This window comes from Drosophila persimilis, unplaced genomic scaffold (assembly GCF_003286085.1).
Source record: "Drosophila persimilis strain 14011-0111.01,24,50 unplaced genomic scaffold, DperRS2 tig00000002-arrow-pilon, whole genome shotgun sequence".
Taxonomy (NCBI): domain Eukaryota; kingdom Metazoa; phylum Arthropoda; class Insecta; order Diptera; family Drosophilidae; genus Drosophila; species Drosophila persimilis.
Window position 1 is genome coordinate 14,682,176 of NW_020825289.1, and position 14,947 is coordinate 14,697,122.

General features: G+C 45.1%; 4 protein-coding genes, 1 long non-coding RNA gene and 2 other non-coding genes across 12 annotated transcripts; 2 read left to right on the top strand and 5 right to left on the bottom strand.

Moving 5' to 3' along the window:
* Nucleotides 1–4: 4 nt before the first annotated feature.
* On the bottom strand, nucleotides 5–4,473 carry LOC6592842 (tetratricopeptide repeat protein 37). The gene is made up of 13 exons (XM_026985345.1): nucleotides 4,374–4,473; nucleotides 4,110–4,324; nucleotides 3,861–4,053; nucleotides 3,209–3,804; nucleotides 3,074–3,151; nucleotides 2,598–3,012; nucleotides 2,352–2,534; nucleotides 2,105–2,289; nucleotides 1,263–2,051; nucleotides 770–1,201; nucleotides 535–709; nucleotides 286–473; nucleotides 5–224 (listed from the first exon to the last, which is right to left on the bottom strand). Exons 1-13 carry the CDS (start codon nucleotides 4,461–4,463, stop codon nucleotides 65–67), a joined length of 3,699 nt encoding a protein of 1,232 aa, XP_026841146.1. The 5' UTR covers nucleotides 4,464–4,473; the 3' UTR covers nucleotides 5–64.
* Nucleotides 4,474–4,566: 93 nt separating this feature from the next.
* LOC6592841 (cytoplasmic tRNA 2-thiolation protein 1) lies at nucleotides 4,567–5,744 on the top strand. Its single transcript, XM_002018233.2, has 3 exons — nucleotides 4,567–4,645; nucleotides 4,709–4,866; nucleotides 4,919–5,744. Exons 1-3 carry the CDS (start codon nucleotides 4,598–4,600, stop codon nucleotides 5,742–5,744), a joined length of 1,032 nt encoding a protein of 343 aa, XP_002018269.1. The 5' UTR covers nucleotides 4,567–4,597.
* LOC113565080 lies at nucleotides 5,738–7,267 on the bottom strand. The gene is made up of 6 exons (XR_003408433.1): nucleotides 7,233–7,267; nucleotides 6,946–6,998; nucleotides 6,633–6,690; nucleotides 6,338–6,438; nucleotides 6,089–6,151; nucleotides 5,738–5,839 (listed from the first exon to the last, which is right to left on the bottom strand). It is a non-coding gene; the product is annotated as an uncharacterized LOC113565080 (long non-coding RNA).
* LOC6592839 lies at nucleotides 6,218–6,301 on the bottom strand. The gene has a single exon (XR_047972.2). It is a non-coding gene; the product is annotated as a small nucleolar RNA Me28S-Gm3255 (small nucleolar RNA).
* On the bottom strand, nucleotides 6,506–6,587 carry LOC6592838. The gene has a single exon (XR_047971.2). It is a non-coding gene; the product is annotated as a small nucleolar RNA Me28S-Gm3255 (small nucleolar RNA).
* A 452-nt stretch (nucleotides 7,268–7,719) lies between the features above and the next one.
* Nucleotides 7,720–12,551, top strand: LOC6592549 (NAD kinase 2, mitochondrial). Of its 6 annotated transcripts, none has more exons than XM_002018232.2 (8): nucleotides 7,720–7,769; nucleotides 7,857–9,499; nucleotides 9,561–10,373; nucleotides 10,773–11,019; nucleotides 11,226–11,466; nucleotides 11,541–11,747; nucleotides 11,809–12,211; nucleotides 12,276–12,551. In XM_002018232.2, the coding sequence occupies exons 3-8, from the start codon at nucleotides 10,334–10,336 to the stop codon at nucleotides 12,377–12,379; spliced, it is 1,242 nt and encodes a 413-aa protein (XP_002018268.1). In that variant the 5' UTR covers nucleotides 7,720–7,769; nucleotides 7,857–9,499; nucleotides 9,561–10,333; the 3' UTR covers nucleotides 12,380–12,551. The 6 variants fall into 6 exon arrangements, with proteins under 6 accessions (XP_002018268.1, XP_026841531.1, XP_026841529.1 ...); XM_026985730.1 differs by having other exon boundaries at nucleotides 11,238–11,466; nucleotides 12,276–12,379; XM_026985729.1 differs by lacking the exons at nucleotides 7,720–7,769; nucleotides 7,857–9,499; nucleotides 9,561–10,373 and adding an exon at nucleotides 10,500–10,697 and having other exon boundaries at nucleotides 12,276–12,379.
* On the bottom strand, nucleotides 12,515–14,451 carry LOC6592548 (probable ATP-dependent RNA helicase Dbp45A). Its single transcript, XM_002018231.2, has 6 exons — nucleotides 14,343–14,451; nucleotides 13,741–14,282; nucleotides 13,517–13,683; nucleotides 13,102–13,460; nucleotides 12,880–13,033; nucleotides 12,515–12,815 (listed from the first exon to the last, which is right to left on the bottom strand). The coding sequence occupies exons 1-6, from the start codon at nucleotides 14,416–14,418 to the stop codon at nucleotides 12,530–12,532; spliced, it is 1,584 nt and encodes a 527-aa protein (XP_002018267.1). The 5' UTR covers nucleotides 14,419–14,451; the 3' UTR covers nucleotides 12,515–12,529.
* Between the last annotated feature and the right edge of the window lie 496 nt (nucleotides 14,452–14,947).

Here is a 14,947-nt window from a genome sequence, read left to right on the forward strand (position 1 = left end):
AAAGTTAATGCACAATTCATATGAATTTTATTCTTGACATCAAAAATTGGGCAAAATAAACACCTTAATGGGCAGAAACGGTGGCTAGCAACTGTCTGGCTTGCTGATTAGTTGGATTCAGTCTTATGGCGCGCTGGATAAGCTTCAAGGAACGTGCCTTGTCGACATGAATTACAGCCCGACTGGCATAGATTGTCGTTTCCGCCTCCTCACTGGCCTTTGTTCTGCAAATAAATTGATGCATTTGTCAGTAGAGATTGGAAAGGAAAACCCATTGTGTATTACCCATTTCGCAGGCTGCTGTGACCAAGCGTTAGAGCTCCCAAGGCCACATTCGAGGTAGCCAGTCGGTAAGACTGATCTCCGGCGAAATAATCAAGAAGAAACTTGAGCAACACCTTGCGAAGTCCCGCAGAGCGGGGAAACATGCGAACGCGCTTCTGCAAATAACGGAGAGCATCTAGGCGACCCTCCTGAAAAGGTACATGGGCTTAGATTTATCCACGTAAATACTGCTTGGTTTTGCATACACACATTTATCAGGAAATAATTAGCGGTTAGGTAGGATATATCGACGCAGTACTTTTCGCTAAAATCGTACGCCCTGAGCTCCGACATTGCGGTCCGGTTTAGTTCGTTATCGCGATGCAGAATGGCCAAGGCACAGGAAGAGTACAGGGCCTGGATGGGCGCATTCTTCGCCAGGACACTGGGAAAAACAACATAATTGTTAGGAAGACGCAATGAAGCATATATAATAGATACAGACCACTGATAGAGAAGAGTTTTGGTGTCCGCTTCGCCTTGGAAGGCATAAATCATAGAGGCCATGGCCACTAATATGGTAGCCGCCTTGTCATCATTTTGTCCCGCCACGTTGTTTAGTACGGAATTGTATATAGAATACGATTCCTGCAGCTGACCGGATCGGTAATATGCCAGGGCCAAGCCAACAATGGGTTTGAACGTGGCATGGGACACTGTATTCAAAGCGTTGACTGCCTGATGGGGCTGGTCCAGCTTTAGGTACAAGTATCCCAGGTTCGTATACAGTGTGTCTCGTTCGGCTCCAGGCTCGCACAACTGGCTGGCGCGCGTAAAAGCCTTGATGGCCTGGTGGTAAAGCTTTTTGCGGGCGCACAAGAATCCCTGGAACGTGAGTGACGCTATACTGGCCTCCGACTCTTCATTTTGGACATACCTGTGTACAAAAATGGGAATAGATTTTGTAGGATAATAACAATGAAATTAATGCAGCGTACCAGTTAATGGCATCCAATGCGTAGACATCCGCATACATGTGCCCAATCGCATGTCTGTTGTGGGGCTTGGCCCGGGCAACAGGATCGGAGAGCACCTCACATACCCAGTAAGCGAATCCGAGAGCAGCCTCCGGATGATAATCAAACTGCTGGCAATGGCGGAACAGATCGAAGGCCTCTTCTTGGTCGCCAATAAGTTCCGCTACCATTGCCTGTCCTATCCAGGCATTGGCATATATCGGACTCGATTGCTGGGCGCGCTTGAAGGCCTCATTGGCCAGTCGAATGTCATTCGCTTTGATATACAACACGCCTAGGTTGGTCCATGTCGTGAAGGATTTGCGATCCAGATTCAGCGCCTGGATGAAGCAGTGCTGCGCCAGAGGCAAGTTCTCGTGCTCCGCATGCATATTGATGACGCCGAGGAGGTTCCAGTTCTGCCAGCGATTGCTACGCTCCTTGATCGCCCTCTTGCATACCTTGGAAGCCGTTTCCAGGTGGCTTGTTGCTTCTTCGGGAATGTAAACAGCACTGCAGTAGCAGGCCAGGGCCAACTCGTACCACAGATATGTGTTCTGCTTCAATTTCAAGGCGCATAGATAGAAGCGCTGGGCCAGTTGCAGCAGATCTTTACGTGAGAGATAAGCAACCGCTTCATCGCGCTTGGCCAAACTGCCAGCCACGTCCAAATTTGCCAGGGAGCCCGGCAGCTGGGCCGTCTGCAAAAATACACTAGCCGTGAGGCGCCACAGCCAAACCATACCCTGCGCCTCTGCCTGGGTGAATGCACTGGAAGAGACATATACAAATAAGCCTGCCTTAATGATTGGAAGCTTCCTAACCTTTCCAGAAGTCCGACAGCCGATTGGAAATGCTGTTTGGCACGGCCGTAAAGATTTTGGGACTTCAGATTGTTGGCTATACCGATGTGCGCCTCTGCGGCGCCTCTCAAGCCAGGCAAATAGTTTGGATTCAGCTTGAGCAGCGCATCGAAATCTTCAATCGCCTCCGAGTACATGCGAATCGTCTTGGAGGCAATATATTATGAATAGAACATAACATAACCTGAAATTGTTGCCATATACTTACCGTCTTGATCACGCCTATCTGGAGGAGAGCATAGCAGTTGTCTGGGGACAGCTCGAGGATTTTCTGAAAGACACGAATAGCCGAGTTGTAAGAGCCTCGAGCCGCATAAGCATCGCCCAGTGATTCCCAATAGACCATGCACCGAAAGTCGTGCTTGATGGCAATCCGAAAGCATTGGATGGCCTAAAAGGAAGCCTTAAACATAATTAAACTCTGATCTGTGGTCTGTGCTGTTCATTTACGTACATTATCCCATTTCCTCACTTGCAGAAAGTGCAGGCCCAGCTTGTATTGCAAGCGGATCGACTCGTCATTACTCAAGTACCGAAGGGTGTTCATCAGGAGCATCTCATTTAGATCTTCCTCGCCCAGCTGCTGGTAAATAAAGCTCAAGGCATCCACAGCCTCCTCCGCCAGGGCATTGAGGCTGATGCACTTCTCATAGCATTTGCGGGCGCGGGCCATATCGCCAGTGGCCAGTGGATACAAGCGACCCAAGTAGTCGAAGCACTCGGCAACATGCGGTCGCAGCCGAGCGGCCTTTAGCATGCAGCTCAGGGCCTCTGCATAGTTTTTCTGCAACATCTGAAGCTTGCCACATAGAAGCAGCGCCTCAAAAGACTCGTCTTTGGCGATAGTCCGAATGGCTTCAGCTGGTGATCTGATTAATAAAACGGATAATTACGTGTAAATTTTTCCATAAACATTCCTACTTTGCTTACAAGAGAAATTCCGCCTTGGAAAGTGCATCCAATGGAAGATCTTTGAGCAGGTGAACCTCCCCCAACTTGATGTAGCAGCTGCAAGGGATGATTTTAGTTATGCAGCTTATGATCGGATATGATAGGGTAACTTACCGAGCTAGGGCTCTAACATTGGGCACTGATTTATCATGGCGCAGCAGCACTTTGACGGCTTCTCTCAAATTGGATTCATCCTTTTCATAAGAGAGACACTGGGCAGACGCTTCATTTTGTTGGCCTAGCTGCTGCCAGAGTTGTAGAGCCAGTTTGTACGCCCCGAATTCCATATGGATTCGGGCCAGGAGCTCCAGCGTCACCTTGTAGTTGGGCTGGCTCTGATGAGCCTGCACAGCAAATTGCCTGGCCAGAACATATTGGCCCTGGGCAAAGAGATCGAATGCCTTAATCAGTAGGGCCAAGTTAGAGCTGGGGTTCAGCTCCAGTAATTGATCGGCATATGCTTGGATTGGCTGCTTCAGCTCCTGCTGCCAAGCACCAGTGTCTAGCTGATTGTGGTTTTCGCAGTATGTCTTGCATATCCATTCGTAGCCATAGACATCCTTGGGATGGGAGACGGTCATGTTGCAGGCATGGCGCACACAGGCCACATAGTCCTTCTGCTTGTATAGCCATTTAAGGAATCGTTTGTACACCACACTTTTCACACTTGGCTCCGAGATATCCAGTAGTGCTTCCATCGTTTTATTGTACTGCAAAAGTTCGAGGTATTAGTTTATGTTAGAATTGCTATGGAAAGGATACGCACAAGTACATTATCTTCTGCCGATATCTCAAAATCCTGAGCAAACCAAATGCGTCCCAGATATTCTTGGATTTTGGCATAATGGGAATCGTTAGGATTCTGAGCCCGCTTTTTGAACACTTTAAAGCACAGAGGAGCCACAGTTTCATCCGAGGCCAGGGTGAATAGCTTCTCCCAGTAGTCTAGGGCTTTTTCACTGAAATTTTAAAATTAGCTATTGGATGGGCGTCTTTCATTTTAACAGTTTCGTACGGTAGCAGATCCACAAGCTCATCATAGATTTCTGGAAGCTCGACAATGGGCGCGCAATTGGAGAGTCCCTGCAGAGCAACGGTAGCGGGGCCTTCTGTGTACTCAATCGACTTTCGCAGGCTCTTTGCCGCCTCTGTCTTGTCCAAGCTCTGATAGGCGGCACCAAGCAACAAGTATCCCATTGCATTGCTCTTTGGGTCGGCTTTCAACAGGCGCTGCAATCAACAACTTTAAAAATGCAACAGCCAACTGACGTGTACACACCTCGCACTTGTGAATGGCATCCGCATGCTTCCCAAGCTTGATTGTCTCCCGAATATCCTTGATTAGCGCCTTGGATTCTTTGGAACTCATCGTAATTAATTAATATGTAAGTTTCTTTTGTGTTTACTTTTTTCACTGTAAACACAGTGCTGTAAAATGCTGGAAAATTCGATAGACTTCGATAGATTCCAAAACAATCACGAAATCCGAATGTGCATCTGAAAATGCCAATAAATTGTAAGGCAAAATGTGGCAAAGCGGCAGCGCTCAAGGTGAGTCCCAAGTCGAGTAATGTAATCCGCAAGTACTATATCCGAACAACGTGTTTTAAAAAGCGCCCAAAAACTGGAGATGCCCTGTGCAAGGAGTGTTTCTTTGCCGCCTTTGAGGCTGAAATCCACCACACGATCACCTCGAGCAAGCTGTTCCGGCGGGGTGAGAAGGTAGCCGTAGCAGCAAGCGGTGGCAAGGATTCTACGGTTCTGGCACACGTGTAAGTACGAAGATTTGTACGATTCTTATTCAATTAACTGTTGACCTTTCAGGATGAAACTGCTGAATGAGCGCCACGATTACGGTCTAGAGCTTGTTTTGCTTTCCATTGACGAGGGCATTACTGGCTATCGAGATGACAGTCTGGAGACGGTTAAACAGAATCGCGACGATTATAAAATGCCACTTAAAATCTTGTCCTACGAGGAGCTTTACGGCTGGACTATGGATCGCATTGTGTCGCAGATCGGACGCTCCAACAACTGCACATTTTGCGGAGTATTTCGGCGTCAGGCGTTGGACAGGGGCGCAAGGCTGTTGTGCGTCGACAGCATAGCTACTGGCCACAACGCAGACGATATTGCAGAGACTGTGTTGATGAATGTACTGCGTGGTGACACGGCTCGTCTACGACGTTGCACGGACATCCGAACTGGTGGTGGCGAAGATTCCATACCGCGTGTCAAGCCACTCAAATATAGCTACGAAAAGGAGATTGTCATGTACGCGCACTACAAGAAGCTGGTCTACTTTTCGACAGAATGCGTCTTTGCTCCGAACGCGTATCGGGGTCACGCCAGGGCTTTCTTGAAGGATTTGGAGAAAGTGCGCCCCTCCGTCATAATGGACATCATCTACTCGGGCGAGCAATTGCGCTTCAAAGATACGGCCAAAAACCCTGTACGCGGCACGTGCAATCGCTGCGGCTTTATTTCGTCCCAGCAACCATGCAAGGCCTGTGTTCTGCTCGAGGGTCTCAACCGTGGACTGCCCAAGCTGGGCATAGGAAAGAAGTCCAAGGGCGATCGCATGATCGCCAAGCAGGACCAAGAGCTGGCCCTTCGAGAACGTGCAAATTTAGTAAAAAACGATTTTTAATATTTGAAATGTAGTCATTTATTAGCATTTATTGGGCTATGTGCATATATTTGTGGTGGATAGGCACGTGGGACGTAACTGTAGCCGTGTCGAACCTGCAAAGAGAGAAATTTATTATTAGTAAGGCGCATTCTACTTTTGTAATATAAAAAATGTTGGTATATGAAGCTCAGTGCCAATTTTTTAACCATGATCCATACCCGGTCAAGCGAGATTCCCTATCTCCAAAAGAATATTGAAGAAGTTTGTCTACACCCAACTTTTATATGGTGTCTGTGAATGGTTTAAGTGATCATCATTGAAGTCCCCATGCTACTAACCCACAAAGGTCTATCAATACTAACCTAAAATGTTCAACCACATGTATTAATTTCCATACGGCTCCTTTTGCCACAAAACCAAAAGACCTGCAAAATGGAAAGATAACTATTTAACTAGGTTTATCAAAAATTACATAAGAAACTATTTAGAGCAGCTTCAGTAGATAATAATTAATTGTATTGAATCACAACGGTTCATAAGAGATGTCAGAAAATAAAGATATTCATCAGAATATTCAATGCTGGAGCCACTAATGCTGGCTTTATAATTACCATTTAGATGTATATTCACATGTTTTTATACACGTGTAAATGACCGGCAGAGTACATGCATTGACCACAGCATCTTCATTCAATAGATATCCACCGATAACCTGCAAAACAGCAATTGATATTCGTTAGTCAATTAGATTACAAATAAAACTAAATTTCTTTTAGAAGGGCTTCAGAAATTACACAAATTGTATTGAATCACAACGGTTCATAAGAGATGTCAGAAAATAGTTATATTCATCAGAGTATGTAGTATGCATCCCACTCCCCCTGAAGATATCAAATGTATAATTACCATTTAGAACATCAGTCGTTGAACACGTGGTCGGGATATCAAGACTTCCATTTTGTATCTGCACAGAAAAAATGGATCGTTAGTACAGTCCGGGTAAAAACGTTTAGTATACACATTATGTTGTAGGGAATCAAAATGTCGGCTTTGCAAAGAAAATATGCACCGCAAATTCAGTTATTACAAATTTGGGTTATGCTTGGGCAAAGTACAATTTATCTACGAACAAGTAAAAAGCACTAGCTAAAGTGGAGAGTTCTTTACACCAGCGACTCGTGTTCGCGCACTTAAGCCGATAGAAAATGCTTAAACTTACCCATTCTCAATTGCCTTGCGCACTGTCGCAGCATCCCATACATAAGAGATCACCTGGAATATAATTGAACACATTAAATGATGTTTCTAATGGCAAAGGGGCTGTTTAAGCAGCAGAGCGTTCTAGACCACGTGACTGCAAAATGCATTGCAATCCGACTAGTACGATTTTCCTGCACACACAACTTAATCTTGCAACATTGAGTTCCGCAAACAAGTTTAATGAACCAATTTGCAGTTATATTCGATGCAATCTTCAAAAACAGTCGCTCATTGGCCAGCACTTACATTTTTCACAAACAATCTCGCACGCGGGTGAAGTAAAAGTGACCGGAAGCCAGTGACCGCGGAGTTATCGAGAACATATACGGTCTGACCTTCAGAAATATACCGATATATACCGTCTCATTTTAAAAATATACCATAAATATACTGACGTATTCAAGTTCTATTATACATATTCCTCGCTTTTGATATTCCGTGGTATATTACTCGCTGTATAGAACACTTGGCCATGCCCGCATTTTCTAATTGACTGGCTTATTTTAAACACTTGCTTTTATTAAATTGACAAAATATACCATTATACACCGATAAGATCGGTTCAATTTTGACCTCAGAAAATACCGAAAAGTATTAAAAATATCAGAAACGGTCACCCTGGTTGTGAAGTACAAGCTTTTCGGTATATTGATAAATGCGATAAATGCAACCCTTTTTCATAACTGTAAATCTGTGACGCCGGGTTTTCTAAAAAATGGCTTCGTAGAATTTGTATTAGCACAATGACGAAATTTAATGCAAACGCCGTACTATGGAGCTTGGGTAAGCCGATTTTATATTAGTTTTCGTTCTATAAAATGAAACGGGCTCCGAAACTCGTGTATATCTGTAAATAAATTCTTTTCGCAGATGATTTCATGAAAATACGCAAAGACGAAATGCCCATTTACTACAAAAAAGAATATCAGATGTCAAAACGATTCAATAGAATATCGGCGCATTTACAGTCTTACAAAGACGCCGAGGCTGACTTATCTCAGGACGAAGACGATGATGGTGATTGCAATATTCCTACGGTGCAGAAAAGCATCGATGTGGACGATGCCACATACGCAGCGAATATAAAGCAGCTTAATTTCGAGAAGAACGATTTCGATCAGCTAATGTATAATGAAAGCCTGGAAACAAATGATGTAAATTCGAGTACTGAACAATGTGAACCACTAAGTCAGACGCCTCCACGTCCGAGTGTTAAATCGCGGCTTGGCGTCAGGACCACCGAAAGCGTGGGAAATCGCGGAAAACAATTTAAGAAGAAAGCGATTCAAAAGCGTGGCAAAGCCTATCCTTACAATATAAACGGTCGTAACAACAGTATGGAAAACTACAATCAAAACCGCGTGTCTGCAAATTTCCATCGTGGTCTAGAAGCCTATTATAAATTTCGTGAGCGTAACGAATGCTTTGGTGAATCGCAAAACGTATTAAATATCCCAAATAGTCATGTCCATATTGAAAACTTTGGTCCCAATGGACCCAGCTTTAATGACAGTTCCAATACTGATAATTTTAATTTGAACAGCAACTTTATGATGCGCTCGAATCATATGAACACCTCCGATTCGAACAGCTTCGGCGGGCTGCTCCCGAATAACCAAGGCCCCGTTAATTCGAATAACCGCGTCGGGATGTTCTCGAATAATCAAGAATCTGCAAATTCAAACAGGATCGAGTGTATGCTCCAGAATAACCAAGAACACGTGAATTTGAACAGCTACGGCGGGTTGTTCCTGAACAATCAAAGATCTGCCAATTCAAACAGCTTCGGGGGGCTGTACCCGAGTAACCAAGGCCCCGTTAATTCGAATAACCGCGTCGGGATGTTTCCGAACAATCAAAGATTTGCAAATTCAAACAGGATCGAGTGTTTGCTCCTGAATAACCAAGAACACGTGAATTCGAACGGCTACGACGGGTTGCTCTCGAATAATCCAGTACCTGTAAATTCGAACGGCTACGGCGGGCTGCTCTCGAATAATCCAGGACCCGTGAATTCGAAAGGCTACGGCGGGTTGTTCTCGAATAATCAAGGACCTGTCAATTCGAACGGCCACGGCGGGCTGCTCTCGAATAATCAAGTGGCCGTCAATTCGAACGGCCACGGGTTGCTCTCGAATAATCAAGTTGCCGTCAATTCGAACGGCCACGGCGGGTTGCTCTCGAATAATATAATAGGGATAGGCGACGGGATAGGCTTGAATCATCCGAACACCAGCCGACGCGATATCATTGCAAACAATTGGAACAGCAGTATCGAGATGAACTCGACAAAGCGAATCCCTCCCAATAACTTTTTACTCTTGAATCGTCAGGAGCTATTAGTCGACGGCTCATCATCATTGAGTGTTGGTCCAGCTCGTCCAACTCGTGGTATGTTTATAGGTGAGGCGCTTGGTATGACTCTAAGCGATTGTAAAACGGTCGATGTTCATGAAGTTGCCAAAAACGTGTTGCATTTGCTGTCTAATGCTGAAAAGGATTCCGAAAGCAAGGTATGGCCTAATATAAGGACTCTAAATAATATAAAGACTTTTATATGTATGATTATTTTAGACAAACTATGGGGTCCATAATAAAAATACATCGCAGCAGCGCGAATTGTGAAACTGGATGCCATGCAGGAAAGTATTGTACAATCTTGTCGCCGGAAGTATAATTAAGAGTTCATTATGACAATAGGTTAAGTGTAAATATTCAAACATGGAAGAATATTAGCGGGCACCCGGTCGTGCCGGACGAGTGTGAATGTTCGTTGGTGTATTGCAGGGCAAGAAGAAGAGTAGGGTCGAGTGGTGCAGTGAATGGCACTACAGAGAACGAACAAGATTTGAGTTTTTTCTTTATATATGTATTTTTGCTGATAAGAGCATGTTGAGCTGCTTATCAGCAATGCACAACAAAAAAAGTACTCATGGACAGCCGAGCCGAGATGCGAGAAGAGAAGCGAAACGAAAGCGGACGAAAATAGAAACAAACGGCGATAAATTTACAGCAAAAGGCGAATGTTCATACAGAAGCGATTCGCCGATGGAGGAACAGCAAAGCAGAACAGAATAAAATAATAATCAATCAGTTAATCTGCTACATAGTTAGAACGTGGAAGTGACATAGCTGAATGGAAGTGGATAGGGAGCTCAAGACCATTTATTGAACGCAACGCCGCGAAGTGAATAATTATTTTGTTTTCAGATCGAATGCCGGCATACGACAATTAGAAGAACAAAGAAAATCTGAACCCATTATTTTTAGTTTTGTAAAAGCAAAAAGAAAACGAAAAATAAACGTTAAACATTCAAATAAATGTTTGCTGTTCGCCTGTGCCCACCATGTTGAAATCGAAGCAATTCCTGCAGCGATTTTCCAAAGGTAAGAAGGACTTTTAGAACTAACAGAATCAAACTGTTCGACAGAGGTGATTGTAGTTCCTGGGTCGCAATTCACATTTTTTTTTGGTTGGCAATCTCCCTCAATCATTCGGTTATACTCGTACACACACACTCGCTTCTCGCTGATGAGTAGGCACTTGTTACTCCATTATGATTATCAGCTCGGGCATGTGTTTTGGCATTGCTAGAAATCCAAATTGTTGTACTCTGCCGACTATATAGTCGTGGACACACAGTCTCCTCCAAGGACTGTCTGTACCTAAAATGATCCTGAGTGCGAAGAGGATTGTACCAGAAGGGCTAAGTAAATTACCCGCCGTTGTGGGGGGAACCCAAACGATGAACTAACCAAGTTTCAATTGCGCTCAATTGGTTCCAGAATATGCCAAGTTTACGCCTGCGAACTTCAAGCTTAAGCGGGCTTTGGTGGTGACGAAACTCTCGCGCTATGAATTCGAGCAGCTGCGGCATCCGGGACTGTCGAAGGAGCAGCTGGAGCAGAAGCTGCGCGATCGGGGCACCGATGTGGAGATGGTCCTCTATCTGCACAATTTGCACAAGGACTTCGAGCGGCGTATCGTGCAGAGCTTCCAGGATGTCGGGTGCGAGGTCAAGCTGTCCAGCAGGTGCGTATCGCTGCCTTCAATATGAGTGCGAGTGTGAGTGTGGCTAACGTTTGTCGATGTTGCTGTGTTTATGTGGTTCTGTGCTTGTGTCGTCGCCGTCATAATCGTCGATTACTACCCCACCTACTACAATTGTATTTCCACCATCCACATAATGTGTCTCTCATGTGGCCCCCCTCACGCTGTTGACTTTACTAAACGAGCAGACTTGAATTTAGAAGCTCATTGAGCAAAGATGTCATGAGCTGGGCGGATGTCATCGTTCCTGTTGGCGGTGATGGCACCTTTCTGCTGTCCGCCGGTCGCGCCAGTCCCCTCTTTGCCCTCAGCCAGCAGAAGACGCCCATTGTGGGCTTCAACTCTGATCCGCTCCACTCGGAGGGTCGTCTCATGCTACCCAAGCACTATTCGGATAATCCCGCCGATGCAGTGGCGCGCATCAAGAGCGTAAGTTATGTTCTGCTTGATTACTTGAATATTGTTATCCGTGTGTGATACTGGGGATTCTCTTCATTTTATAGGGCGACTTCAAGTGGATGCATCGCTCAAGAGTCCGCACCACGCTGCTGGGCAGCAATGGCAAGATTCCGGAGTCCACAGATCTGTTCCGACATACAGAAGTGAAGATGGAGCAGGTGACAACGGATCCTGAAATGCTGGATAATCACATGGCCACCAAATACAAAGCAAAGATGAAGCGCATCCTACCCTATTTAGCTCTGAACGAGGTGAGTGCGAAGTAGGACTCTTTCAAACTACTCCTAACTATATTGCGCCATTCGATGTCAGGTTTTCATTGGCGAGCACATCTCGTCCCGTGTGTCCCATCTGCAGCTTGTGCTCAATCATCAGGACGTGGTAAACAAAACAAAATGTTCCGGACTGTGCGTTAGCACTGGCACCGGCTCCACATCGTGGCACACAAGCATAAATCGCATCACCAGCCGCGACGTTGACGATTTGCTTCAATCGCTGCCCAATAGCAACTCTGCCGATGTGCTCCGACTACGCGAGAATACTCAGGAGATCGCCCATCGGTATAACCAAGGGCTGCTCTTCGCACCAGACGATCCGCGGCTCTGTTATTCAATCAGGGAGCAGATCTGTGTGGGCGTTTGGCCCTCGCCGAAGACATTTAAGAAGCGAGATTTCGTGCAGAATGTGTTCGTTAAGTCGCACTGCATCGATGCCAGTGAGTAGTCGATGGGCATCATCTTGTATTCATTTCATCATTTCTAATTTGTATTCGCTTACAGATCTGGTCATAGATGGCAGCATATCCTATCCATTCAACGATGGCGCCAAGGCATTGCTTGAGGTCCATCCCGAGGATGCCCTCCTGACGATCGCCCTAGACTGATTTCTGATGAAGCAAGAAGCGTAGTAAAGTAAAGTGCCTGGCTCTCTAGCCGTAGCATGTCTGAAGTTCTAAAATTATTTAAGTGTGCAATTTGCAGACTACTTAGAAGTTTAAGCTCAAAAGTTATTTTGTTATTATATAAACATTTATTTATAAATGTCCCTTAACTTTTCTTTTCGATTTAAAATTTTTCTGCTTGTCCAATGAAACGTTCGGTTTGATTCGATTCATCTTCTTTGGTGGTTCACCTTCCACCCCATCTTTAGAAGATCGACTCCGGCCTCTACCTTTTTTCTCGAATCGCGCACTATCTACGGACTTGAAGCGTTCGTCTTGTAGGAGTACTTTGCCCTCTTCACTAGTGGCGGAGTCTGCCTGCTGAAGTTTCCGTTTTCGACGAATTTCCTTCAGTTTATCCTTTTGCTTTTTGCGATAGCTGCACACATAGAAATCAAAAGAATTATTCAATGATTTCAAAAAGCGAAAATTAGACAGCTTACAGTGCTTCCATTTCATCTGGATCCTTGCCCTCCATTATCCACGTTTTGCGTCTGTAGTTTTGGGCACGCTCGTCAAAGTCATTGTTATCCAGCTGCATCTCCGATTCACGTCGCGTCACATTCACTTGCATGAAAATTCGCTCCACCATTCGCTCTGAAATATAGAATATAGGGGGTTTCAGTATGGATATATGTATATAAGAAGGTAGGATGACCACATACGATCTATTGGATGCTCTGTAAGCTTTGTGTTAATTTCTGTCTCAATCGCGCCCAGAAGTTCGAGGTCGCGCGGAAATCGAAATATGGAAATGGACATGCCTTTGCGGCCAGCCCTCGCTGTCCGACCCACGCGATGAATGTATTCCTTGGGCGTCCGTGGTAGCATGTGATTGATCACCAGTTGCACGCTGGGTATGTCCAGGCCGCGAGATGCCACATCCGTGGCAATCAGTGTGCGGATGTGATTGGACTTGAAGCGACTGAGGGCCGCAACACGCTCCTTTTGCCGCATAAACCCGTGCAAGCATACATTGTCAATGTCCATACTCTTAAGGGTCATGGAGAGAAGTTGACAGTATCTGAAATTGACGAAATTTTGAGTTTAGCTTTTCGGGGTAGATGGAGTTGCATGTACTTTTTTGTATTTGTGAATATCATCACATTGGAATTTTCGTTTTCCTCGCGATATTTGCGCAGCGACTCGATCAGAACCATATCACGATCGTAGTCGGCGCACAGCAGGTATCGCTGATCCAGAGTGTCTACAGTGGCTACATTAGAGTCTTGCGACCATTCGATACACTAAACAAAGAACAAGTTTGTTGAAATTAATCCTTTTTGTCATTGAGATCTACTTACATCCTTGGATATGGGGAATATACTGGACTCCTTCATAAAGTCCTTCATAGTGGCGGAGAAGAAAAGGTTCTGCCTGGTACTCGGCAAACATCTTTCGATTATGGCCAAGCTCTCATCAAAGTCGCCGTTCAGCATGCGATCAGCCTCGTCCACAACGAGATATTTTAGATTATCGAATGAAAACGTGTCACAGCCCGTCAAGTGATCGGCCAGACGTCCGGGCATGGCCACCACAATGTGCGGACGCTGCATTAACTTCTGGCTTTCGATCATCTGATCAGTGCCGCCGGATACGACGCACACTCGCACTCCCATTGGTTGGCCGGCCACCAGAAACTGCTCCGATATTTGATAAGCCAACTCATGTGTGGGGGTTAGAACCAAGGCAAAATGGCTAACTGGCTCTTCGCTCAATCTCTCCAGAATGGGCAGGGCGAAGGCAAAGGTCTTTCCCGATCCCGTCTGTGCGGCGCCAATGCAATCCTTTCCCGACAATATCGCGGGAATGCAATTCTGTTGGATAGGTGTTGCGCCCTTGAGGCCTATACAAATAAAGTTCACACATAAGCAGGCTTTATCTAGTGGTAAATATATATAGTTACCTAATTTTGTTAGTTGTTTCACCATCCAAGGACGTAGTCCCAGGCTCTGAAACGGATTCGCCTCCTTTCGTTGCATTTTTTGTAAACAAAACAACGTGTGCGAGATCAGCAGTGTGACTGTATGGATTTGTCCATACAATGTACGGTCTGACCCTGAATAATATACCGAAATATACCATAAATATACTGTCGGATTGAAGTGCATCATATTCCTCGTTTTTGATATTCGGTTGAATATTACTAGCCGGCTAGGACCCCCAGATCTGAACTCATAGTTTTATCCGATTGACGAATCACTTTCCTACAAGATTGGCTTATTTTAAGTTCTCATCTTTAAAGGACTGTTTGTAAAAGAGGTTTAAGCAACAAAAATGTCCACTGAATTAATTATTTTACATAACAACTATACGCTAAACTACACATTTGATACATGTTAACTACATTTGTATGTAATTACCAAAAGCGACACCTGAAGGGGAAATGTACGTTTGGAATTTTTTGGCCGTTTTTTTTCATACAAGCCCCATGGAAGCGCCAGTGTGAAAAACCTCCGTTATGCACTTTTTGACATGGCTGTATAGGGCATTTCTACACGATTTCTACAT